This window comes from Nelumbo lutea, chromosome 6, assembly GCF_056320005.1.
Source record: "Nelumbo lutea isolate HS-2025 chromosome 6, American lotus-T2T, whole genome shotgun sequence".
In the NCBI taxonomy this organism is placed as follows: Eukaryota; Viridiplantae; Streptophyta; class Magnoliopsida; order Proteales; family Nelumbonaceae; genus Nelumbo; species Nelumbo lutea.
In genome coordinates this window covers 69,833,671-69,860,175 of record NC_142689.1, presented here as the reverse complement: position 1 = coordinate 69,860,175, position 26,505 = coordinate 69,833,671, and the positions used below count along the sequence as shown (strand labels likewise).

General features: G+C 44.3%; 1 protein-coding gene across 1 annotated transcript; it reads right to left on the bottom strand.

Moving 5' to 3' along the window:
* Positions 1–23,375: 23,375 nt before the first annotated feature.
* On the bottom strand, positions 23,376–26,235 carry ANT1 (aromatic and neutral transporter 1). Its single transcript, XM_088952189.1, has 3 exons — positions 25,311–26,235; positions 24,595–25,212; positions 23,376–24,156 (listed from the first exon to the last, which is right to left on the bottom strand). Exons 1-3 carry the CDS (start codon positions 25,533–25,535, stop codon positions 23,734–23,736), a joined length of 1,266 nt encoding a protein of 421 aa, XP_088808315.1. The 5' UTR covers positions 25,536–26,235; the 3' UTR covers positions 23,376–23,733.
* Positions 26,236–26,505: the final 270 nt, after the last annotated feature.

Below are 26,505 nucleotides of genomic sequence, written 5' to 3'. Positions count from 1 at the left end.
ACAACAACTTAAAATTATAGGTGTCGAATCATTAATCGGTGAAATAACTAATCCAACAACTTCCATGTTAGTCGTTATATTTGGACACGAAGTTGAAAATTTGTTTAATTGTATAGTAAAACAACTTATGGACCTTACGTAATAGGTACACTTACTAAACTTTTTAAAAATACATTGTATTATTATTTAACTATATTTCTTTTAGAATTTGTAGGGTCTTACAAATCAAATCAAGGAACAAATGATTGAATATTTATATAAAGTCAATATCTTCAATGTGAAGTCAACTATGATGCTTAACAATCAAAAGCAACTCACTATCAATAAAGTTGAAGATATTGACAAAGAAATTACAAACTAATGTTTCTAAAAATATTCACTTTTGGATTTGATGGAGGGTGATTTGGCCCGACCTCGTAGCATGGGTACACGTGGGCGTGACCTTGCTCAAGTGACAACTCAGCGTGACAGCACAGCAGGCACAACCGCAACTCGGTGGGAAAGTCACACCAAGTTCAGTCTGACAACTCGACGGGATAGACTACTTGCTGGGAGCCGCCTAACCCGCTCCTCCTTCTCGGGGCTAAGGCACCCTGAGCTTCCTCCGAGCTCGGGGCTAAGGCACCCTGAGCTGCCTCCGAGCTCAGGGCCCCCTGATCTCTCCTAATATCTGAGCCCCACCAGTGGATCTCAGGCCACTCCCAGACAGGAATATTGTTAGACAGTCTTGTATGCCCTTAGCTTCAACCGGATTTGATGTACTTTTGTTATTTAGTGGAAATAAATTAAAGTGCATGTTTGATTCATGTTGTTTGGGATAATTCTATTTAAGACCCTAAAACTGAACACTTATAGAAACTTGTGTTAGTTTTAAATGTTCACAGCCATTGGATAAGTCTGGGGAGATTTATCCTGCCAAGGCTGATACTGGTGTGCCACCAAGTGTTGGGATGGCTTGTTTAGGCCATCAGGATAAGACCCAAGGCACATGCAGTATGGGATTGCTTGAACCCTTGAACCGGACCAGATTTCCAGTATTGCCCTAGACCTTGGAGACAGATGGGCAAAACTGGAAAGTTACACCTGACCCCTAGACTCGATTATGACACATCACTTGGTGTCGGATCGGGTTGTCTTTGATGTTTCAATCAGTGAGATCCTTAGTGGGGGTCAAAACCTGGACATGTTGGGGCAGTCTGAGAATTCATCTGAGTGAGTGGTCATAGTGACAGGATCAGCCCCTTTGTCGGACAATAGTAATGATCGGTAATTCCCGGGATCCATGTGAGTATAGAGTGCGGCATTGTTCCTTGCAGCCAAGAGAGAGGACTTCTCTTGTCGGGCAGTGCTTGATCATTAAGGGCTGAGAGGTTAAGTGTAAGACCATTTAGGATAATACCTGATGGGATAATCTTGCACCTGCCCACAGTCCTTGGGTTTTTATAAGATGGCTTGGCCCAGGGACCACTTAATGTAAGTGTTGGGCCCATAGGGTCCATGTGATGAGCTCAAGGGGGTCACTGAGTCTTTCAGTGAATTCGGTTGGGCCTTATAATAAAGGCTGGGCCGAACCCATGTGGCTGGTGTGTAGATCAATGCTTGGGTCCCACGCCATACAAAGAAGCCCAACTGGGCAGCAGGTTGGAAACTAGTTAAACACTGAACACTTAATGGGCCAAAAGCCCATTTCGAACTGGGCTGATATGATCACCAGTTCGTAGGGAGAATCTGAGATTAGTGTTAGTAAAAGGATTGGGTCTTTGACCTTATCCACTCTAAGAGACCAAATTCAAATTAGATTTGAATATGGTAACCTCCAGATAAGATCAGGAGTTAACTAACTTGATCTGCAGATAGGATTAAGATTAACCTCTATCCAAATACTGATTTGGATTGGGATAACTCCCAAAATATTGGTAGATTTCTTAATCAAGAAGAAAGAGGAGAAAACCCTAGCAGAAATATTAGATTTCGAACTAGGGTGTTTGAGTAAGCAAGAAACACATCCTACAATCTGAGATTTGATCTCACACAGACTCTAGAGAGAAGAGACAATTCTGCCCTCTTCGTCCCTGGACTTCTCCTCCTTCAGCCGCCTCCACTACCTGTTGGAAGATTGGATCTTTGCAGCAACATGAAGTCAAGGAAGCAGTTCTTGACAATAGTCTTGTAAGAAAGACACTAGGATTCGGTGTTCAAGGTTTCCAGCGGGTTCTTGTGAAGAATCCAGTGTGTAGGACGTACCCTACTGGTTCCGTTCCATCCACAGTTGTGTCATCTTCAGCAGGAGCGGATCTTGGTTACTTCTTTGGGCGTGAATACCAACTTTGGGAGATATTATTTCTCCGGATCAGGTATAATCCTTCCTATTTCCTTTTGGTTCAGATCTAGTTTGTTTATGGTTCAAGTACGATCATTGAATAATGTATTCTAAATTTAGGGAATATGATTCCCAGTTGGAAGAAGGTAGGAAATTTTTTTTGAAATTCGCCCCCCATTCCGCACTTTTCTTGGCATCCATTAGATGGATCCTACCATTCTTTCAGTGGTATCAGAGCCACAGGTTTGAATCTTGAATCAAAAGAAAATCATATCTGACCCTGCGCAGATGAACAGAAAATGTTCTGCCAAGATCTGCGCAGATTGCTTTCCTTTTTTTTTTCAAGAAATGGTTTCTTGTTAAGGGCGTTTGGTCTGAAATTATTTTTGTTAAATCCAAAAATTTATTTAGAATTGTTCTTTATTTATTTTTTATTTTATGGATTGTTCAAACCTGGAGATCGCAATGCAATTTTGGCCCAGATAGTCTACGCACCCTTTTTTCTTCCTTTTGTTATTATTCGGTCTGTAAATAATCTTTTTTATTTTTCTAGACTGAATGTATAGGATTTGATCAATAATGTAATTAATTAATAGAAATTGGATTTCTGTTTTTTATTTATTTTCTTGATTAAAGAAGAAGGAAGAAGATGGCGGTGCTGGAGATTTGCAGATGGAGAAATCGCATACTGCGATTTACAGTTTATGAAATAGTAACTTTTGTGATTAACCTCTGTTTTGCAGGTGGTATGAACAGTCCATATTTTTTATTTGTGATTGTCTAAAATAAAAAATTATTAATTTCAGATCTATCTTGAATTAATTCTTGAATTGAAAATCAGTTTTGGACCTTTTCGGACTAGATTAGACCAAAATTGTTTGGACCGAATCTGAGATTCGAAGGGGGCTGTTTTTCAGTCCATATTTCTCATACTGATTATTCCAAGTCTGATGTTCAATTACAGGGATTAATTCGGCCCACCTGTAAAGCCCAGTTTTAAACGGTTAAAACTGCAAAAGCCCATTGTTGTGAGAAAAGCTGTATGGGCCGAACTGCTAACTGCAATTCAGCCCATACACCTAGTAAACATTAATTGTTAATGCTTTAAGTTTTAAATGGTCCATTCGATGGGCTTTATAGCAGTTAATTGATTGGATCAATTCTTCCTTTACATGTGATGTTTGGATGTATGATGTGCTGCGACCATGGGCCATAAGCACTTGGCCCATGTTAACTCGTTAGTGGCTCTTGCGCACACCATGGCTGAATGCACATCATTGCCATGGTGTCCCTTAAGGTCATTGGATGACCCCTCTCTACTTGGTGGGCCCCACAACCCTGAAAAGGGATGCGTACGGAACCCCTAGCCGATTGAGGCCCACCAGAAATCTGGCTTTATGAAAGCCAGTGGGAGCCACTTTGGTTTGACCTAAATTAGAACTAGGGCATAATTTTGTTCCCTCCAAGCAAATATGAGTGCGTGTGATAGGGAGATCCATTTGATGGACTCTCTAAAGGCCTTCCGTCATTAACACAATGATGGGTCCATAAGTAATGAGGAAACGCACCATAAAATTAGGCTATCCATTTGCTATTGGATCTGTTAGAGTGTTTCATTAGATGATAGGGGCGTCATAGACCGATGTGGGAGGGGCTTCACCAGAAAATGGGAACTCTCTCACGGTACCTTGGCGTAACCTGAATATGATGGGTGTGCACTCACTGGACAGAAAGGTTTACCTGAAAATGACTCTGAACCTTATCTGATAGAGGCCAAAGGGAAACTCATCTGATGAGTGGATATGATCCGTCACAGAAAGGTGGTGGGGTTATGCAGCTGAAACAGTTGGCTTCACGCACCCTATGTGATTTTCCACATTTCCAGAGACATTCCATCGTCTCCATCACTGAGAATGGAGGGAAAATCTCAGAGATGAATAAATGGGAATGGAACATAGATTAAAAGCCATATCTATGTAGGTAACATGAGTCAAACTAAGGTTGTGGACTAACATTTTTGCTGTTTTATCAGAAAATGGCAAACGGTCAATTTGAAAAGCTTCTAGATGATAACAATATTAAGGGCCCAAACTATGCCGACTGGTACAAAAATCTTATGCCGGTCCTAACTTCTGAAAAGTTAGATAAGGTGGTGAAAAATCCTACCCCGGAACGTCCGGGTGATAGGGCTTCTGAGGCCCGTAGGAGGGACTACCAAGATTGTGAAGATAAGAACTCCCTAGCCTGCTACTTTGTCATTGCCTCATTAGACAACTCAATACAGAGGCAATTCGATTAGATCGAACTAGCCAAGGACATATTGGACAGTTTAAGAACAATGTATGAAAAGCAGAACCGTTCTACTCGACAAAAGGTCCTGAAATTGTTCATGACCGCACAGATGTCCAAGGGGCAGAAAGTTCATGACCATTGTCTTCGGATGATGGGATACATTAATGAACTTGAAGCTCTTGGATCCGGGCTAGATCTTGGCACGCAAGTGGATGCCATCCTGAATTCTTTGCCCTCTTCCTTCAATGCGTTCACTATGAACTACAACATGAATAAGCTGAATGTCAGCGTCCAGGAACTCAGCAATATGTTGCAGAGGGCTGAGGATCTTTTAAAGAAGGATGAGCTTGTGGTTACGCTTGCTGAAGCTAACAAATCGGGCAAGAAAAAGAGAAAGGCAAAGAAGCCCCAGAAGAAAGCTGCCAAACCCAAGAAGCAGAAGAACAAGGCATCGGATGTCTATCACTTTTGCAAACAGACCGGCCACTAGAAGAGGAACTGTCCTACCTACCTGGAATCTAAGAAAGGTAACATCAAAACTTGTGTCATAGAAACTAATATGTTAGTTACTTCTGTGTCCTAGTGTGTTGACTCCGGGGCTTCAACTCATGCGTGTAACTTACTGCAAGGGTTCAAAGTTAGCAGAAGATGGAGTGATGGCGAGGTGACACTATTCTTGGGAACGACTGCAAGTGTTGTAGCTGCGGCGATAGGAACCGTAGAATTAGTTTTTAGAGAAGGAGTCCTTGTACTTAAAGATTGTCTTTATGTACAGAACTTGAGAAGAAATTTAATTTCTGTTTCTAAACTATGTGCTGATGGATATACTGTTTATTTTAGTAATATGATTACTGTTAAACGGAATAACAAATTCATCGCATGCGAGAAACTGGAGAATGGTCTCTATGTTCTACATCCTTCTCTAGAAACTAACATAAGCGAAACTACGTCGGTCAAAAATCCCAAGAAAAGGAATCGTGATACAATTAATCCCATGTGCATCTGGCATTACTGACTTGGCCAAATCGGTATTGACCGAATCACAATACTGGTAAAGGATGGTCCTTTGGATTTTCTAACCGTAGAAAATCTTCCCACTTGTTAGCCTTGCCTTCAAGGTAAGATGACTAAGCGTCCATTTGGCGGTAAGCCTGAAAGATCTGGAGGCACACTTGACCTAATACATACTGATGTATGTGGTCCCCTGAGTGTTAGGACACGGAATCAACACATGTACTTCATCACCTTTACAGATGATTTTTCACGATATGGTTACGTGTACCTAATGAGACACAAATCTGAATCCTTTGAAAAGTTCAGAGAGTTCAGACAGGAAGTCAAGAAACAGTTAGGGAGAGAAGTTAAGGCCCTTCGATCGGATCGAGGTAGCGAGTGTCACAACTAGCTCCTCCTGCTACACCACAACTCAACGGTGTTTCAGAGAGGAGGAATAGGACCTTGTTGGACATGGTCCGGTCACTTCTCGTACGCTCAGAATTACCCATATCCTTTTGGGGATATGCATTAGAGACTGCTATCTACGTGCTGAATCGGGTTCAAACCAAATCAGTTCCGAAAACTCCATATGAACTATGGACCAGAAGGAAGCCAAGTGTAAGACACTTGAAGATTTGGGGTTGTCCTGAACACGTTAGAAGAACAAGTGCGGACAAGTTGGAATCCAAAACCAGCCGTTGCCTATTTATAGGCTACCCAAAGGATTCAGTGGGTTATTTATTCTATGACCCAAGTGAGCAGAAAGCGTTTTGCAGTTGAAACGCCCAATTCTTAGAATCTGAATACATCATCGACACTCACCGTCAGGAAATAGTTCTTGATGAGGAGAGCTCATGAGCAGTGGGAGATGTCCCACAAGTTCCAAGTAGTGACCAACCTAGAAGGTCCACCCGGGTATCCAGACCACCAGTCCGATATGGTTATGACCAGGATACCTACCTGGTGGAAGCCTTGACTAGTGAAGAGGATCCCGTGATTTACGCGGAAGCTATGTTAGACATAGATTCCCTGAAGTGGGTGGAGGCCATGAGTGCTGAGATGGACTCAATGGAGACCAATGGAGTCTGGACTCTAGTGGATCCGCCCTCTGGGGTAAAAGCAATTGGTTGCAAATGGATCTACAAGAGGAAGAAGGGCCCCGATGGCAGGATTGAGACCTACAAAGCTCGCTTGGTGGCAAAAGGGTATATTCAGAAAGAAGACGTCGATTATGAGGAAACCTTTTCGCCCATGGCCATGCTTAAATCCATTAGGATCTTGCTAGCTGTAGCAGCATACCATAACTACGAGATTTGGCAAATGGATGTCAAAACCGCGTTCCTGAATGGAGATCTTAGTGAAGATATCTACATGCAACAACCGCAAGGCTTTATTGCTGCTGGTCAGGAACACATGGTATGCAAACTCAATAGATCCATATATGGACTTAAGCAGGCTTCTAGGAGTTGGAACATCTGTTTTGATTCTGCCGTCAAAACATTTGACTTTGAGCAGAATCAGGATGAGCCCTATGTTTTCAGGAAGTCCAGTGGGGATAAGATTACTTTTTTAGTATTGTACGTGGACGATATCCTACTCATTGGGAATGATGTAGGATTGTTGACTTCGGTCAAGGTATGGATGTCACAGCAGTTCTCCATGAAAGATCTTGGAGAAGCTTCATACATACTAGGTCTTCGACTCTATAGAGATAGATCAAAGCGGATAATTGGATTATCCCAGGCTGCTTACATTGACAAAATTGTCAAAAGGTACAGCATGGAAAACTCCAAGAAAGGAAATGTTCCTTTCAGACATGGAGTAACTCTCTCCAAGAAGATGTCTCCCAAGACTTCTGAGGAGATTGAGGGCATGAGAGACGTCCCCTATGCCTCAGCCATAGGGAACATCATGTATGCCATGCTGTGCACTCGCCCGGACATAGCTCAGGCAGTGAGTGTGGTAAGCAGATTCCAGGCTAACCTAGGGCAGGAGCATTGGACTGCTGTGAAGAACATACTTAAATACCTTCGAAGGACAAAATAGTTTTGTCTGGTATTCGATGGTAGTTCACTACAAGTTCTGGGGTATACCGATGTCGATTTCTAGTCGGATCCAGATGATAAAAGTCTACATCTGGGTATGTTTTCACGATAGGATCGTGTGCTGTTTGCTAAAAAAGCAGCAAACAGGGGTCCACTGCAGACTCCACAACCGAGGCCGAGTACATTGCCGCAAGTGAAGCTGCCAAGGAAGCCATGTGGATGAAGAAATTCATACACGAATTGGGAGTGATTCCGTCCAGCACATCACCCATCCCGTTGTTGTGTGACAACAATGGAGCGATCGCCCAGGCTAAAGAGCCTCGAGCCCACTCAAAGTCAAAGCACATCGAGAGGAAGTACCATGTACTACGGGAGATCATTGGTAGAGGGGACGTCCTAATTCAGAAGGTAGCATCAGCGGATAATGTGGCAGACCCATTGACTAAGCCATTGACACAAAAGGTGTTTGAGAAACACGTGGAAAGTATGGGACTCCGGCTTGTACCAGATTGGACCTAAGTGCAACTGGGAGCTGTTAGACAGTCTTGTATGCCCTTAGCTTCAATCGCATTTGATGTACTTTTGTTATTTAGTGGAAATAAATTAAAGTGCATGTTTGATATAATTCTGTGTAAGACCCAAAAACTGGACACTTATAGAAACTTGTGTTAGTTTTAAATGTTCACAGCCATTGGATAAGTCTGGGGAGATTTATCCTGCCAAGGCTGATACTGGTGTGCCACCAAGTGTTGGGATGGCTTGTTTCGGCCATCAGGGTAAGACGCAAGGCAGATTTGCAAAAGGTTTTAATTCCTGGGATCCATGTGAGTAGAGAGTGCGGCACTGTTCTTTGCATCCGAGAGAGAGGTCTTCTCTTGTCGGGCAGTGCTTGATCATTAAGGGCTGAGAGGTTAAGTGTAAAACCATTTAGGATAATACCTGATGGGCTAATCTTGCACCTGCCCATAGTCCCTGGGTTTTTATAAGATGGCTTGGCCCAGGACCACTTAATGTAAGTGTTGGGCCCATAGGGTCCATGTGATGAGCTCAAGGGGGTCACTGAGTCTTTCAGTGAATTCGGCTGGGCTGAACCCCTGTGGCTGGTGTGTAGATCAATGCTTGGGTTCCACGCCATACAAAGAAGCCCAACTGGGCAGCAGGTTGGAAACTAGTTAAGCACTGAACACTTAATGGGCCAAAAGCCCATTTCGAACTGGGCTGATATGATCACTAGTTCATAGGGCGAATCTGAGATTAGTGTTAGTAAAAGGATTGGGTCTTTGACCTTATCCACTCTAAGAGACCAAATTCAAATTAGATTTGAATCTAGTAACCTCCTGATAAGATCAAGAGTTAACTAATTTGATCTGCAGATAGGATTAAGATTAACCTCTATCCAAATACTGATTTGGATTGGGATAAATCCCAAAATATTGGGAGGTTTCTTAATCAAGAAGAAAGAGGAGAAAACCCTAGCAGAAATATCAGATTTCGAACTAGGGGGTTTGAGTAAGCAAGAAACACATCCTGCAATCTGAGATTTGATCTCACACAGACTCCAGAGAGAAGAGACAATTCTGCCCTCTTCGTCCCTGGACTTCTCCTCCTTCAGCTGCCGCCACTACCTGTTGGAAGATTGGATCTTTGCAGCAACAGGAAGTCAAGAAAGCAGTTCTTGACAATAGTCTTGCAAGAAAGACACTAGGATTCAGTGTTCAAGGTTTCCAGAGGGTTCTTGTGAAGAATCCAGTGTGTAGGACGCACCCTGCCGGTTTCGTTCCATCCACAGCTGTGTCATCTTCAGCAGGAGCGGATCTTGGTTACTTCTTTGGGCGTGAACACCAACTTTGGGAGATATTATTTCTCTGGATCAGGTATAATCCTTCCTGTTTCCTTTTGGTTCAGATCTGGTTTGTTTATGGTTCAAGTACGATCCTTGAATAATGTATTCTAAATTTAGGGAATATGATTCACAATTAGAAGAAGGTAGGAAATTTTTTTTTGAAATTCACCCCCCAAGCTACTTCCTACGCAAACGATTCCTGATAGCACAGAGGTGAGTAGCACGATTGCGGAGCCCGCCAAGAAGCAGAGATGTCGATCTGCTACCCACAACCTGCCCAAGCTCGGAGGCAGAGAAGAGGTAAGCTCGGGCGAAGTCAAGGCTCCCCTCCTTTCAGTTCCATCCCCCTGTCTCCCGAGCTCCTGGCAGTTCCAATGCCTAAGGACTTCAAGCTCCCCCCTCTCGACAAGTATGACGGGTCGTTTGACCCAAATGACCACGTGGATGCCTTCCAGTCACAGATGCACCTGGCGAGGGCCAGTGAGTCATGCATGTGCATGGCCTTCTCCACCACTTTCAGAGGAGTGGGCTACACATGGTATCGAAACCTGGCACCCGGATCAATAAGAAGTTGGGCGCAGTTCTTACATGCCTTCACGTCCCACTTCATCACCAGCAAGCGGTGCCCGCGAACTGAGGAAAGTCTTCTCAGCATAGTGCAGAGAGAGGGAGAGTCCATCCAAGACTATATCAAGCGGTTCAACGATGTGTGCATGTAGATATTGCGCCTGGACCCCGTCGTGCGCCTTGCAGCAACCAAGAAAGGCGTGGCGCATAAAGAGTTCAAATGGCACATGGTCGTCAACCAACCGGCGACCATAACCAAATTCCTTAAGCTCGCGGACAGGTTCATTGCCACAGAGGAAGAGATCAACCAGAAGGGTGAGGGCACACCTGAGAAGAGGAAAAGGGAAGGAGATCCTTCCAACCAAGGGGATAGCTGAAAGAAAAAAGACGTAGCTCGGGGGGCCAAGTCGGGTCAGTCGTTCCAAGCTCTTGTAGCAGACCAAACTGATTACACCCCACTGAATGCGAAGCGGGCCGAAATCCTGATGGCAATCAAGGATGCCCCGTATATGAAGTGGCCACCCTGCCTGAGGGGAAATCCCAATGAGAGAAATAAGAACTTGTACTGTAGTTTTCACAGAGATCACTGTCACAGTACCAAAAATTGTAAGAACCTCCGCGACGAGATAGAGGAGGTCATCCATCGCGGATATTTAAGGAACTTTGTACAAAATATTGATAATGATAATAATAAAACAGGTCAACGTGGGGAACACGGTAAGGATGCTCCCGAATCCAACAGCAGGCCAACCAAACAGTCGTTGAAGCAGCCTCCAGAAGAGAGGCCAGTTCGGGGCACCATCCACGTGATAGTGGGAGGCTCGATCGTCGTGCGTTATACTTCAGCAACAACTCAGATGTTAGTTCGTGAAGCTACCCGGGAAGAACAGAATCATCCAAAGAGGCTGAAGACAGAAGAACCAATTTTCTTCACAGAGGACAATGCGCGAGGGGTCCACTACCCCCACGACGACGCGCTTTTGATAAAGCTAAGGATCAACGACTTCGAGGTTAGGCGCATCCTCGTCGATTCAGGTAGCTCGACAGATATTCTCTTCAAAGCCGCATTCGACTAGCTTCAGTTGCAGGGAAGTGACTTGAAGCCCACGAACACTCCTTTGGTGGGCTTCAATGGAGAAGAAGTCAGGCCCCTTGGGAAAGTAACAGTACCTGTGGAAGTCGGCACATGACCCTACGCAGTCAGACTCAACCACGACTTCCTGGTGGTCGCGACCCCCTCCCCATACAATGCCTTAATAGGTTGGCCGATCACCCATGTCCTACGGGCGGTGGTCTCCACTTATCATTCGACAATGAAGTTCCCTATAGCGTGGGGGTAGCGTGGGGCGACCAGTTCGAGTCCCGCAAGTGCTATGTCGCCTCCCTAAAGGGAAAGACCAAGGTGTCCAACGACCTGTAGAGTGATCTATGGAGCAAGGCGATGAACGAGCTGCACCCGTGGAAGAGACAGTTGTCGTTTCGACTTCAGCAGCAGACCCAACTCGGACGCTTCAGATCGATGCTTCCATCTAGGAACCCCTATGATTTGAACTAGTAAGTTTCTTACTTCAAAATTTAGATATGTTTGCGTGGTCTATAGTAGAGATGCCTGATATAGACCTTGACCTTATAACTTACAAGCTCGACACTGATCCTGTAGTTAGGCCCGTTAGACAGAAGAAATGCAACTTAGCCCCAGAGCAGTGGACAGTGGTCGATGAGGAGGTCATGAAGCTCCTTGTAGCTAACTTCATAAGAGAAGTCCATTACCCGAGCTGGGTAACCAACCCCGTTCTGGTAAAGAAGGCTAACGGCAAGTGGCGCATGTGCGTCGACTACACTGACCTAAACCGAGCCTGCCCAAAAGACTGCTTCCCGCTCCCCAGAATCGACGGCTTGGTGGACGTGACCTCAGGGCACGAGTTGCTGAGTTTCTTAGATGCCTATTCGGGCTATAACCAAATCAAAATGGACCCGGCGGATGAAGAAAACGCAAGGGTGACTTTTTAGAGGCTTGTAAATAAATTGTTTGAGCCACTAATTGGCAGAAAAATAGAATGTTATGTAGACGGCATGGTCGTCAAAACCCAAATTTCGCATGAATTAATTCAAGATTTGCATTCTGTTTTTCAAATTTTGCGTAAGTTTGATATGAAGTTGAATCCAAACAAGTGTGTCTTCGGTGTTACCTCGGGTAAATTCCTAGGGTACATCGTCAACCGGCGCGACATTGAGGCCAACCCGGATAAGATTAAGGCCATCTTAGACATGAAACCACCCCGAAAGTTGAAGGAGGTTCAAAGGTTGAATGGCCGCATAGCCACCCTGAGCCGCTTCATGTCCAAGTCGGCGGATCGTTGTCTGCTGTTCTTTAAGGAAATTAAGAGCAAAGGGTTCGAATGGACCCAAGACTGCTAGCTCGCGTTTGATGATCTCAAGAAATACCTCACTAGTGTGTCGATCTTAACCTGACCCGAGGAGGGCGATGTTTTAGAACTATACCTCTCGGCGAGCGACGAAGTGGTCAGTTCGGTACTAATAAAGGAAATAGATCGGGTCCATTGTCCCATCTACTATGTTAGTAAAGATTTGTAGGGAGCAGAGACGAACTACCCGGAGATAGAAAAGCTAGCATACGCACTGGTAATTGCAGCTTGAAAGCTCTGCCTGTACTTCCAGGCTCACACTATTACCATCCTCACCGACAAACCTTTGAGGCAAGTTTTACTTAAGCCCGAGGTCTCTGGACGGCTGATGAAGTGGGCTGTTGAGCTTAGCGAGTACGATCTCCAGTACAAGCTGCAAACTGCCATTAAGGCCCAAGCCTTGGCAGATTTCATCGTCGAGTGCACATTCAGCTCCGAAGTTCCTAGGCCGGTTGAGCACGAGGTCCCCAGTTCGGGTGAGCCTGAAGCTCCCAGGCCGGTTCAGTCCGAGCCCCGTGAGGTAGCAGCTAGTATGGCATCTCTCCTAGTTAGGCCAAGTGCAAGCTGGGATGAGGAGCCCTGGATCCTTCACGTAGATGGCTCCTCGAACCAATAGGGCTGATGAACCTACAATTTATCTATATTTTATGAGGTTTTTGCATGAAATTTTATGCTGGTTTAATTAGATTTTGCCCTATTTTAGCTTGATTGCAAGAAAGATTTCAGGGGGAGTCAAATCAACAAAAAGAAAGCAAAAGCAAGAAAAGAAATCCCAAAATTTATCAAGTTCAGCCCGGCCCAGCCATGAGAGCAAGGGAGTTTCATTCGGCCCAAGTAGTGCAAGCTAACTCTTTGGAAAACCCAAGGGAAGAAGCCTAGCAAGAAGGAAATTTCGGCCCAGCCCATTTTTAGCCCAAATAACAGCCTAGAGTGTAGCCCACATGAGCTCAAAAGCAAGCTAAGTTGTAGCCCAAATAGCAGCCCAAAGGGAGCTAGGGGCGGCAACTCCTAGTTGTTTCTTGAAGAGAAGGAGGGAGCACTCTAGAAGGTTCATGAGGGGTGTAATACACCCAATTCTAGAGACTTCAAGAAGGGGCAAGAGCCCCCTTGAAAAACTATATAAGGAGGCCTCTAGGAGGGGAGAGAGGTGTTCAATTGCTTGAGAGGAAGGCTCTCCCACTCTTAGAGGTTCGGCCACCTTGAGAGAAGAGAAGAGAAGAAGGCTAGGCGCAAGGAAGAAGAAGAAGAAGGGCTGAAGGAAGTTCAAGACAAGCAAGCTAGAAGAGAAGGTGAGTTCGAATTGAGGGTTTTTTATTCAAAGATCTTTTGTAATAAATCAATTGTAGTTTCATTCTCTCTTGATTCGAATTCAGTTTCTTTATTATATTTTCTTTCTTCTTTCTCCTTTTTTTCCATTCTTCCTTGATGTATTTCAGCTTGTAAAATTTCAGTCCAGCAATCTAATTCTTTTTTATTCATTCAAATGGTCATGAATTGTATTTGAAGTTTCTTGAATAAGGGTGTTATTGCAGATCAATTCGGCCAACTAACCTTCAAAACTCAGATCTGAATTCTCAGATCTGAGATTGCAAGATCTGAATTGCTTGAAAGAGAATTCAGATCTGCAATTTTCAGATTGGCCGAATTAATCTACAGCTTGGAATTCCTAGAGTGCTTGAGAGAGACTCTAGGAATTCAGATCTACTATTCAAGAACTGAATTGAGTGCAAGGTTAGAGATAACTTGCACAATTCAGTTGGTGATCAATTCAGATTTGAATTGATGCCTTATAAGTGTTTGAAGAAATGCATGCATGGGGATTAAATTCTTGCTAGAGATAGAAGAACCGTCACTCATGCATAGGATGAACATGCGCTTGAGAGATGCTGTTCATGACCTTGGGGTTTCACCAAACCAAGGCTCAATCATGATTTATTCGAATGATCCAAATTGATAGATTGCTGAATTCTGAGATTGACATTTACTGCTTACTCTTCTAACCTGATTTGAAGGCAATTGGGCCAATGATTTAGATAGATTTTAATTTAGGATTTTTTAGCTTTCATTAAAGTTTTGATTTATTTGTTGATCAGATAAGAAGTGCTCAATTTAGTATTTGTAATTGTTTCCTAAATCCTCGTGGGAACGATACTTCACTCACTACTTTATTACTTGAACTGCTAGTGCACTTGCTAGTGTCACAATGAGCCACACATCAAGGGCAGCGGAGCCGGAATAGTTCTACACGACCCAAGTGGCACGAAATTGGAGTACACACTATGCTTCAAGTTTGCAACATCTAACAATGAAGTGGAATACGAGGCGTTGATAGCTAAACTAGCTTTAGCTAGAGAAGTAAAAGCCAAACACATCGTTATCTGCAGCGACTCCCAGCTCATGGTCAACCAGGTCCCTGGCGAGTACGAAGCTTGTGAACCAACCATAGTCGCCTACTTAGCCAAAGTCAGAGAGGCCATGCTCAACTTCTAGTCACACTTCATCAGGCAAATCCCTAGGTCGGAGAACGCTGAGGCTGACGCCCTGTCTAGATTAGCCAGCACCCGCGGCATCACCATGAGAACCGTGTACATAGAGGACCTGCCTCGGCCTAGCATTCTCGGGGGGGCAGAGGAGGTCGCTCCCGTCGTTCAAGCAGAGCCGAGCTGGATTGACCCGCTCACGAGCTACTTGCTACACGAGACCCTCCTTACAGATTGCAATGCAGCCAGAAGGGTGCAGCGCTAGGCAACCAAATACATCATGATAGACGAACGGCTATACTAGAGATCCTACACGCTCCCCTACCTGCGTTGCTTGCGACCTACCGAAGCCGAGCTCGTACTCCATGACACTCATGAGGGTCTATGTGGCAGAGACTTGGGAGGCAGAGCCCTTGCCCAAAAGGCACTTCGACAGGGGTATTATTGGCCAACAATGAAGGCAGATGCCATTGAGCTCGTTAGAAAATGTAACAAATGCCAGAAGCACGCCAATATTCACCACCAACCTATTGCTGACCTCAAGTATCTCACCAACCCGTGGTCTTTCGCGCAATGGGGCATCGACATACTTGAACCGTTCCCACCAGCAGTAGGCCAGAGGAAATTCTTGTGGTAGCAGTGGATTACTTCACCAAGTGAGTAGAATCCGAACCCCTTGTAACGATCATAGCTTAGAACATCCAAAACTTCTTTCGGAAGAACATTGTGTGCTGCTTCGGGTTACCTCGAGTATTGATCTCTAACAACGACATGCAGTTTGAGGACATCAAATTCTAGAATTGGTGCCAAGACATGGGAATCCGACAGAATTTTACTTCAGTTGCACACCCTCAAGCAAACGGTCAAGCAGAAGTCACAAATAGAGCCATCCTCTACGGAATAAAGGCATGTTTGGACCGAGCTAAAGGATTGTGGGCAGATGAGCTACCTAGTGTTCTATGGGCTTACCGAACCATGGAGAAGACTGCCACAGGAGAAACTCCCCTCATCCTCACCTACGACACTAAGGCAGTTATCCCCACAGAGATCGAAGTATACGCTGCGACTGGAAGCATACAATGACAAAATGAATGAAGATGAGCTGCATACCAACCTTGATCTACTCGACAAAGTAAGGGACCTCGCGTACATCAGGACCACAGCTTACCAATAGAGAGTAACTCAGTACTATAACGCCAGGGTCAAGAAGCGGAACCTCCGCATCGGCGACCTGGTCGTTCGTAAAGTTATGGTACCTAAGCCTGACACTGGCAAGCTCGGGTCCAACTAGGAAGGACCTTACTGAGTGAAACGATTGCTCGGGGAAGGAACATACGAGCTCGAGACCCTCGAAGGGAAACAAGTACCTCGAGTATGGAATATTGTAAACTTAAGACAATACTATCTATAACAATTGAGTAGGATATGACCCACTCCCCGAGCCTAAGGGCCAAAATGTCGAGCTAACATGGTCTCAGCACTATAAGACCATGTTGCCTCTTTAGCACAGGCAAACTCTAGGAGAACGGACTATAAGCCGCTCCTCCAGCCTAAGGGCTAATACGTTGGGCTAATGAAAGACCTCGGCACCATATAAAGCCTAGTCACCTCATCGGCATAGGCTAAGTACTTGTAATTCCTAAGGCGCGGGCGGTTCGGACATGAACCTTGTGATGTATAGCCCGCCCCGGGTGCAAACAGGTCGGGCATGTACCCTACTATGTTTCTCACCTCGGTGTGCATAAGGCTACCCCTACTAAGTATTAGAATACGGTTTGGTCTCCTGGAGGGCATCCTCAAAGATTTATGTCTTCTCTTTGAGGTCAGCTCGGAGGTACTCCACCTCGCGCTCTAGTTTCCCTTTTGCTTCCTTGAGGCCCTGCACCTCGAGCTTCAGGGAGTCCCGATCTGCCTCAAGACCGTCCCGGTTTGCATTGAGACTATCCCGGTCTGCCTTGAGACTATCAACCTCAAGCCTCAAGGCTTCTTGGCTGACCTTAAACCCGTTCACTTCGGCCCTCAGTCTGTCCTTGTCTCGGGCCAACTCGTTCTTCTCCGCCAACAACACCTCAATAAAGCTCTTCTGAGCTGAGGCATCATTCTGAAGGCGGTGGATCTGACCCCGAGCTGCCCTCAATTCAGTATGGGCTTCACAGGATGACTTCTCGGCTTGCGGAGCCCGTCTCAGGTGCTGGTCGAACTGGAAGGTCAAGGCACGCACGACTGTGTTCAACTACAAGAAGGAAACCAGTCAAAAAAAAAGAGAGACAAAGAAAGAAAAGAGAGTCTTTCACAAGGAACTCACCACCATGGCATGAGAAGCAGCCCGACCACTGAGCTGACCAGGAGTGAGATTAGCCCATTTCGTGACCTCCTCTGGGTACGCGGCCTCCTTGCTCTTCTGGAGACTACACCGGGGGTTCTGAATGCTTTCACCCCCTGGCTCTCCGAGCTAGATGCCATCATCTCTGCTGCATGGGTGGACTCCTCAGAAGCCTCGGTGGCGACATCAATAGGACAAGCCCCGGTTGTAGCCCCAGCAGGGCGTGCCTCAAGAGCGGCTTCTGTAGCCCCCCCGGCGACGGTCTCGGCAGACTCTGTGGTGGGCTCTGTCGTCATTTGGGACCCTAAGGCACCGTGTCCTCCTCCAAGTTGATGACGGGTTGAGGACAGAGGAGCTCGGGCTCCAAAACTGGAGCCTGTGAAGGCTGAACCTCGGTAGAGGCCGACGGAGACTCAATGCGTGCCTTCTTGGCCACGCGCTTCTTCCTCTTCATTTGGCGAAATAACCTCTGGTCGTCAATCTTCTCCGCCTCCATGGGACCTGTAGTGAAGCTCGGCGTTAGTAATCCCGAAGTAAATATGTGGACAAAAAGCCGAAGTGAAGGAAAACCTACTCGGGCTCAAGCCGACCTGGATGAGCTTCTCCTCGGTTATGAAGTCTTTGTAATTTAACCCGAGCTGAGCTAGCGACTGGAGTGCCTTCTTGGTTTTCCCATCTTGGATGACACCGGGGTCTTGAACAGCCACCCTCCAGTTAGTAGGGAAGGGCCACCCCGTGCTGCTTCGAACTACGAAGTAGTCTCGCTTCCAAGCTGGGACTTTACTTAGGAGCTTGTGCATGAGTTTGAAACCCGAGCGGGGAGACAGATAGTAAGACCGTCTGTGCCCGGGGAGAGTGCCCGAAGCACTCTTCTTTATGGCCAAGATTGTACTGATAGCATCCAAGTCAATGGAAAGAGATCAGTCAAAACAAAGGGAAATGGTCCCCACCACATTCCCTATGGAGTTCGGGTGAAGTTGGTCCAAAGTGATGTTAAAGCGCACCAACACCTCAACAATCAGGGGGTGAAGAGGAAGTCGCAGTCCGGCTATCAATTGCTCCCTGAAGACCACAATCTCGTCAGGACCGTGCTCCCATGGAAAGTTGCCGGTTGGAAGACTGTATGAATATTTCCCAGGGAGGTTGAACCTCTGTATGAGGTCCTGGATCCTCTCTGGGGTCATAGTGGAAGGTTCAAATTGATCTGGCACCTGACCTCGGTGGGAGGTGGATGCCAGTTGACCCGAAGCCGCCCGTACGTCGGACGGCTGGGCGGCAGAGGAGCCTCCCTGAGCCGATGTACCCACCTCGGGCTCATTGATAAGACTATCTATGCTAGATGACATTATGAGACAAAAAGGGAAGGATATTCGAAAAAGAACGAGGGGCTCGGGGACTCACCATAGGAAACGCGAACTGACTAGAGGAACGAACCGAGCTAGAAGACCCAAGCTAGGAACCTCAGATGCGAACTCAACTCTGACACTGGAGACTTTGTGGCGAAGAAATGGCCAAGGGTCCCCCACTATTTATAGACGTTGTGCCCAAGTATTAACGGTCACGATCAACACGATCCAACGACTCTTAGAAAAATCGGCTACAGGTTCCTCGAGGTGAAATCAATTTAGCACGTTTTTTCGCATCCGCAAAGTCCAAACCGCGTAACGTCTGTGCGTAAATTGAATGCGACCCAGGTTCCTTTTGACTGAGCTGGGAACTAGACCGGTCCAGCTGGGCGAAACGTGTGACGAAGCGGCATGAGCACCGAAGCCAAATCCACCCGGCGCAACATGAACTCCTCGCGCTAGGTCAACACCGCTAGCGCAAGGAGTGGGGGGCAATTGATGAAGGGTGATTTGACCCGACCTCGTAGCACGGGTACACGTGGGCATGACCTTGCTCAAGCGATGACTCAGCGTGACAGCACAGCAGGCACAACCGCAACTCGGTGGGAAAGTCGCACCGAGTTCAGTCTAACAACTCGACGGGATAGACTACTCGCCAAGAACCGCCCAGCCCGCGCCTCCTCCCCGGGACTAAGGCACCCCGAGCTACCTCCGAGTTTGGGGCCTCCTGACCTCTCCTAATATTCGAGCCCCACCAGTGGATCTCAGGCCACTCCCAAACAAGAACACACCGACCCGCCTCTAGATGCCCCGAGGTGAAGACACCCTGGGTCAGATTGCTCGGCATAGCTTTCCACAGGCAGCTCGCCGCTTATGGGATATCCCGGCACATGGTAACTCGCGAAAGAGTAGTTCGGCGTATCGCAGGAAGATTTCCTGACCGACCACCATACCCGACAAATCTGGTGACAACAGCCATGTCCCTCGTCAGACAGCTTCGTGCCTGCCACCTTTAGAGGATGCCTTACACCTGACAAGCATGTACCCTGCAATGACGGCCCTACGTGTGCCACCTCAGCCCTGCCTGTAACGGCTGCGGCAGGCTGACAGTGGCAGTTATACCTGCTCTGTCAGAGGCCAGTGGGCCGAAGGCAACGAAATTCTGTTATAAGGAGCCTATTCTCAAAGAACAGAGGTATCTTCTATCACTCGCGCTATCTGCACTCTTAGCCTTCACCTTCTCCTTACTTCTTCCATAGAGTACTAACTTAAGCATCGGAGTGTTCCCGTCGGGCAAGCCCCCCGGGGATTCTTCTTCTTCTTCTTCATCTCAGGTACCTTTTGGGAGCCACGCAAGTGGTAGCTAGGAGTGACCGGATTGCGCACCATCAGGATTCATTTTGTATAATCATGTAAATAGTGTATTATGAAATTGGTCAACAAATACTGTACCCAATGCATATACTTTGTGGCTGATTTATGTGATATGTGAGATTTGGTTTGCTATACGCTAGATATTGGATCAATTCCCAAAATGCTTCAGTTCCAGAGAGAATATGTTTGCTTCAAAAATGTTTTGACATGGAGAAAAAAATTTTATACTCACTGACATAGTATGTCCATAAGAGGATACCAAACATGTCTTCAATAGAAAACCAGGTTTGTTCTCTATCTGCTCAAACAAGAAGAGATATAGAAACCATGTGCACCCAATTGATCCCACATTTAGCCCGATTATCTCAAATTCACATGACTATCATTAGCCCCTGTGAAGCAAGGGCCCCCGCTAGTATTTTATTATAATACTATTATTTTATTATTACTATCTTATTATTAATTTAATAATATTTTATTACTTTATTGATATTAGGGTTTTGTATCGTGAGTTCTTTGGTCCTTAAGGGGGGCTTAAATACCCAAACATCCTTTCACCATCCTCTCTCTCTCTCTCTCTCTCTAATAATATAAATGATATATCTCTCTCTATCTTTCATTAATACTCACTCTTAATTGTCTCTCTTTTGTAATATAATTTTTGTTCTCTCTCTCTCTCTCTTCAATAATATAATATCTTGGTAATAGATAAATACCTATGCTGATTTTATAAATACGGATGTAATTATTATTTTATATTAAATAAATGGTTATTTTATTATTTTTTTAATTTTTACTTATTATTATTAATTTTAATTATCCTATTAATATTAATTATACTATTTTTATAAATGGTCATCCCTAAGTACAAATTAATACTAATTTTTATTAATTTATTAACCTTTACTAGTTGCTAGATAAAAACTTGCTAAATTTAATATTTGTATTAACTTTAGTAATTTTTATTAATTATAGATTTTAAGTTTCAAATTGTATATAAATTATTATTATTATTATTATTATTATTATTATTATTATTATTATTATTATTATTATTATTATTATTATTATTATTATTATTATTATTATTATTATTATTATTATTATTATTATTGTCATTGTTGTATGTCGTGTATCACATGTTACAAGTTTCTAGATATATTCGTTTAGCTTGTCTTCTTTGTATAAGTGATAAAATAGGTTCTACATTTTAAATTTTCACTATTTTTATTTTTATATCATTTTTAATAGGTCTGCTATTTTATATAAATCTCTTGTGTAGTATGGGCACTATACATGCACAATAATGGTTTCAAACTCAGCTCATAAAAATTATTAATTAATTAATTAAAAATATATCAATACAATGATATCTAATAAAATAAAAAGAATAAACAAAACAAAATACAACATTAGAACACATGTGTTCTATTTACAATATATCAAATCCATATTTAAATCATAATATTATTCAAACTATCAATTAATACTTTTTTGTTTTATAATATTATCAAACCCAGATTCTTATTATCTTTTTAGTGTAACTAAGTACCTAGATTAAAAAAAAAACCATTACAACTATGGTCAACCAGTTATATTTTTCATTAAAATTATTATCAAAACTACTTTCATTTGGTATTTACATACCTTTTGATAGAATACATCTAACGATATTGCATTGGTCCAACTATTCTTGCCTTATCTACCAAGTGAATAAGGAAATGCATCATAATGTAAAAAAGGAATGAGAAAAAAGTGCTTCAAAATGGAATAATATTGTAGCAATTCTCCTTCCAAGCTCTAAGAGTGGATCAGTCAGACCAAATCGTATAAGTGAGTGGTCACCTAGATCAACCTCAGCATCACAATCGAGGTGTTAGTTGCTATACTTAGAAAATTTCTCACTTTTGCGCTTATGAGCTCAGAACTTCAAATATAATACATCCTTAGGTTCTCGATGTTCCACATAGGGAGACCTGACTCCTCTCCAAGGTTTCGAGCTCGTAAGTTCCAATTCCCAATGCCTTAATAATCTTGTAGCAACCTTTCCAATCTGGGTCAAGTTTTACAGAGCCCAACTTGAGCACCATGACCTTTCTCAACACGAGGCCACCAACTTGCAAGCAACGCATATTGACTTTGGCATTGTGGTATCAAGCCACCCTCTGCTAGTAGGTGGAAATTCGGATCTACACTAGGTCGTGTATCTCTTCCACAAGTTCTAGGTTGTTGTGTAGTTCATCCTCGTTATACTACTCGTTATGGTCTCAGACCGAAAGGTTGACACCTCGATCTCAATACGTATTACAACTTTTATTCCAAATGTTTCGTATAGGCATTTTTAAATTTCATTAAATGCTTAACAAAAATGCGTGAGTCTTCAGAAAACAGAAAAGAAATGCATGGACTATGGATTTCAACTTTTTATTATTTGAAAATAAATGGCTAATCTTATTCTTAGACACAACCCACAATATAATGCCAATTGCCTGTTTAATAAGATGCCACCTTAGTACGTAGAAACCCATTGTTGGATGTATCAAGGGAGGGTTTTAAAAGCACTGAGGCCAAAGAAGCAGAGACCAGACTAAAAGCCTAATGTGCCATTTCGAAGCCCAACCTGACAGATAGAAACAAACCATGGGCGGCAGATGTAGACGAGAGAGTGGGGGTTTAAATGATACTCACATTCTACTATTCTATATACCCATAAATGATTGACTTCTTACTGACGTAGTCCAATAAAGACTGCATCATTTAAAAACATAAATGATAGATTAATAGAACGGAATCTGTGAGATTTTTCCTACCGATATTTTAACGAAGCAAAATTACTCCTTTTAATATTGGATTTGAGAAATAAAAATATATATATAATAAATGCATTTATCGGTAAAGTTCAGATCTGGGGCTGGGGCGCCCCACAACATCGCACAGCATATTCCGGCCGTGTATTAGAAACATCTCTTAATGATAATATTAGAATCAATAATATTATCATCGGGAGATGTTACTAATACACACGAAGATGTGCTGTGACACGTTATAGGGACTGGGACGCAGAAATGAACTTGTATAGGTAAGGCGAGAGAGGAAACTCGGTGGAAGAAACTCAAAGCAAAATTCCTGAATGAATGCAAAATGCTTATTCACCAAGCCCACCACCACCACCAAAGGAGGCGCCCCACCTCCACATTTTCAAATGGAAAGGCATTTTGGGATGGGCTGACATTCTTATTTGCCTTTCTTTCTTTTTAAGTGTCTTTCTTGTGCTGACATTTGAGGATGGGACAGCCCCCTCGGTTGTGTGTAACTCCTGTTTTGGATCTCTGGTTTATGTATATAAAAAAACAGCCCCCTCGGTTGTGTGTAACTGATCTCTGGTTTATATATATATATACAAAAAAGAGCATTTCACATTTGACCTGACACAAGGCATGTGCCATTTTAGAGATGAGCGAGTTATGGCCATATGGGCAAGCAGCCAAAATCTGAAATATAAAGTTACAAATGGCTAAAGGACAAAAGAAACAAAGATAATAAGGACAATCAGGATAACCAAACTCTGATCATCCACCATAATCGACATAGATACACATTTGTTACCTTCCTTTCACCACTGCAGACTGCAGGCAATGGGTCGACGATAAGCAGTTTCAGCATCCTGTAAAACCCACCATGGTCATGACTCATGAATGTATGATGATTTGACTGACTTTGGTTAGGAGGTTCCCAGAGAAGTGGTGGCATTGTAAGTGCCGTATGCAGCGAAAGCTAGACCACAGACCACAAGGCAGAAATCCAAGGCTCTTTGCCAGAGACGTAAGCTACGCCCCAACAACACCAGATGATACATGGCGGGCATCACGAAAGATAGCAGTGCACACACTGTGCTCCCCACAAATGACACGAACACCCCAAATCCCGGCACGCAGGACGCTACCACCGCCAACGCCAGCACCAGCAACGCTCGGCTCAAGCAGATTGCAGTCTTCTCCGCCGCGCCTCCTCCTCCACCGCCAGTCCAATCGCCTCCGCATAGTTTCTGAAAGCAACTCGTCTCTTTCAGCTTCCCCTCCACGATCTCGTGAATCGGGTGCATCATTATCGGGAATGTGAATGCTAGCGCCACGCACAGTCCTATCTGCCTCTCACATATCAACACCAATATTAACACCCAATAACAAGAAAAATCTTGGCTCCGCCATTGACAACAACGGAAGCGGGTAATGTGAGCATTAAGAGGTGTGACTAAGTCGTGGTTGGATTAAGCTTGGGCTGAATTTTCCAGTATTGGTTGGCTTTGGCTTGAGGAATGTATCGAAATTCAATAGAACTGTTACTTGTTACAGTACTAAATTACATTTAAGAGACATTTCAAGTTTTCTCAGTCAAAACTCACAATTTATAGTGTCTATGCTAGGCTGCTAGCATAGAATCTCAAGTCAAATTCAACCCAGATATGACATAACCCAGCTCAAGTTCCTTGAGGGATTATTAGATATGGGATAGATTCAACTCTCCCTACAACAACAACAGAGTATAATCGTCATCGGAGTAGTAATGGGGGAATGGGGTTTACCTTTACAGCGGTGGCCGACCAGTTCTTTGGGAGGTTAAGAGTAATAATATCTCTAGTTTGGTCACCGTAAGCCAAGTAACCAAAGAACCCAAACAGCACGTACACAAGCGTAATCCCAGTGAACGCCTGTCCCAGCACCCACCGGAAATTCTTCCTCTCTCTCATTGACGCTTCCAACGCTAAAGTCATTCCAAAACCCTCGAAACAAAACACCGCCACCCCTCCGGCGAACGGCAACCCGCCAACGCTTGTAATCACCTCTCTCTTAGAAAAACCGTCAAACAACTGGAGGTCTTCCTTAACGACGATCGCTATCGCTAACACGTTGCAGATGTCTGCGAAGATGCTGAAAGGGGAGAGAGCGGAGAGAGAACGAATCCACGAGAGAGCGATTTCGACGGGGACGAGAAGGAATATGCAAGAAGACGTCAAGGTATGGGTGCCCACTATGGATGAGAGGTTTTGGCCGATGAAGACGAGATAAGCAACGGAGCCACCACATTGGGAGATGCAAATAAGGAACTCCGTCAGATACCGACCTGTCCTTCCGAAGGCTTTGAAACCCAAGTCACCATACGTATGAACTTCTTCTGATGCTAACCTGTCTCTGCAGTGAACCTGTAGAAACAGAGAAGATGGATTATATTTGTGGGTTTTCGATATATGGTAGAGTTAATCAAAATCTGGACGAAAGGAAAGAGGAAAGAAGAACAAACAAGGAGGAGCATGCAGTAGTAAGTCGACAGAGCGGCAATGATGACCCCGAGAGATCCAGCGAGCCAACCGGCGACTTTAAAGGCGAAAGGGAGGCCTAAGACGCCGGTGCCGACGATAGAGACGATGATGTTTCCTAGGGTTTGAACCGAAGATGTACCCGTGGGCGATGATGGTTCAAGCAGATGAGCAGCTGGGCCTTTCCCTTCCTTTGTCATCGCCATCATAGGAGTAGGATGACACTTAGATCCTTGAATTTGAACAAGCAAGATAATCACTTTTTCTCTGTCGATAACTCGAACAATCTGGTATCTACTACCGTTCTTTCTCGCTGTAATTAGTCCTGACTCCTGCTGACTCCTGAATCCTGATACCAACGCATGGCAAAGCGTAGCCTTATCTGTGGCGCAGTTTGGTGGGACGGATCATCAGACGGTGGAAAACGAAAGCCACGTCACCCAACCAAGGTAGCCATTATCCACAAATGAGAAAGCTTGCCTATCAACTGTGGACTCTTGTTGTTTCTGCTCTTATTTAACATCAGACTCCGAGGGTTCTGGGTTCTGGGTTGAGTCAGGATTTGCTTTGCTCCTTACAGAGCCGAGCAGGGCCGTCTATACTGTTACTGTGATAGTCTCATAGTCAGTAAGACAGTAATGGCGGAGTATGTACTCAGAGCCGATATTAATGGCGGAGGCGGAAGCAATCATATTCATATGGGATGGGTCTGGATCTACTTGCCACAGAGTGCCCCGAACCTCATAGCATGTTGCAGCCGCACATTGGAACATCTTCTTATTCTATGTTATATTCTCAACGCACGGTGGGATGTGCTGTGACTTGCGGCCATTCCGTAAATGAATTGAGATCTTCTCTGCCATCCAAACACGTTCCAACCCTCCACCAACTTGATCTATCATCTAATGTGAGAATTTTTGTTGGTTATGATTATTTGAAACAGGTTAATTAATTAAATGATTGTTAATTATTACAAACAATTATTTAATTATTAACAAATGTTAATTAATAATGAATTATTAATTATTAATTTATTATTATTAATTAAATAATTTGAAGATGGATCCAGGATCCCCATCCTCCTATTTATAGCGTAATTTTTTAGTTTTATCCATCGGTACTTGCCAGCGTGGTTTTGAAATTGGATCGGACCGGAGGTCGGATCAGTCACGAATCCGG

Coding starts and splice junctions, on each gene's coding strand:
- ANT1 (XM_088952189.1), bottom strand. CDS start 25,535: ATGATGGCGATGACAAAGGAAGGGAAAGGCCCAGCTGCTCATCTGCTT. Junction 25,213..25,310: donor ACTACTGCATGCTCCTCCTT/GTTTGTTCTTCT, acceptor CTGTTTCTACAG/GTTCACTGCAGAGACAGGTT. Junction 24,157..24,594: donor GGTCGGCCACCGCTGTAAAG/GTAAACCCCATT, acceptor TGTGAGAGGCAG/ATAGGACTGTGCGTGGCGCT.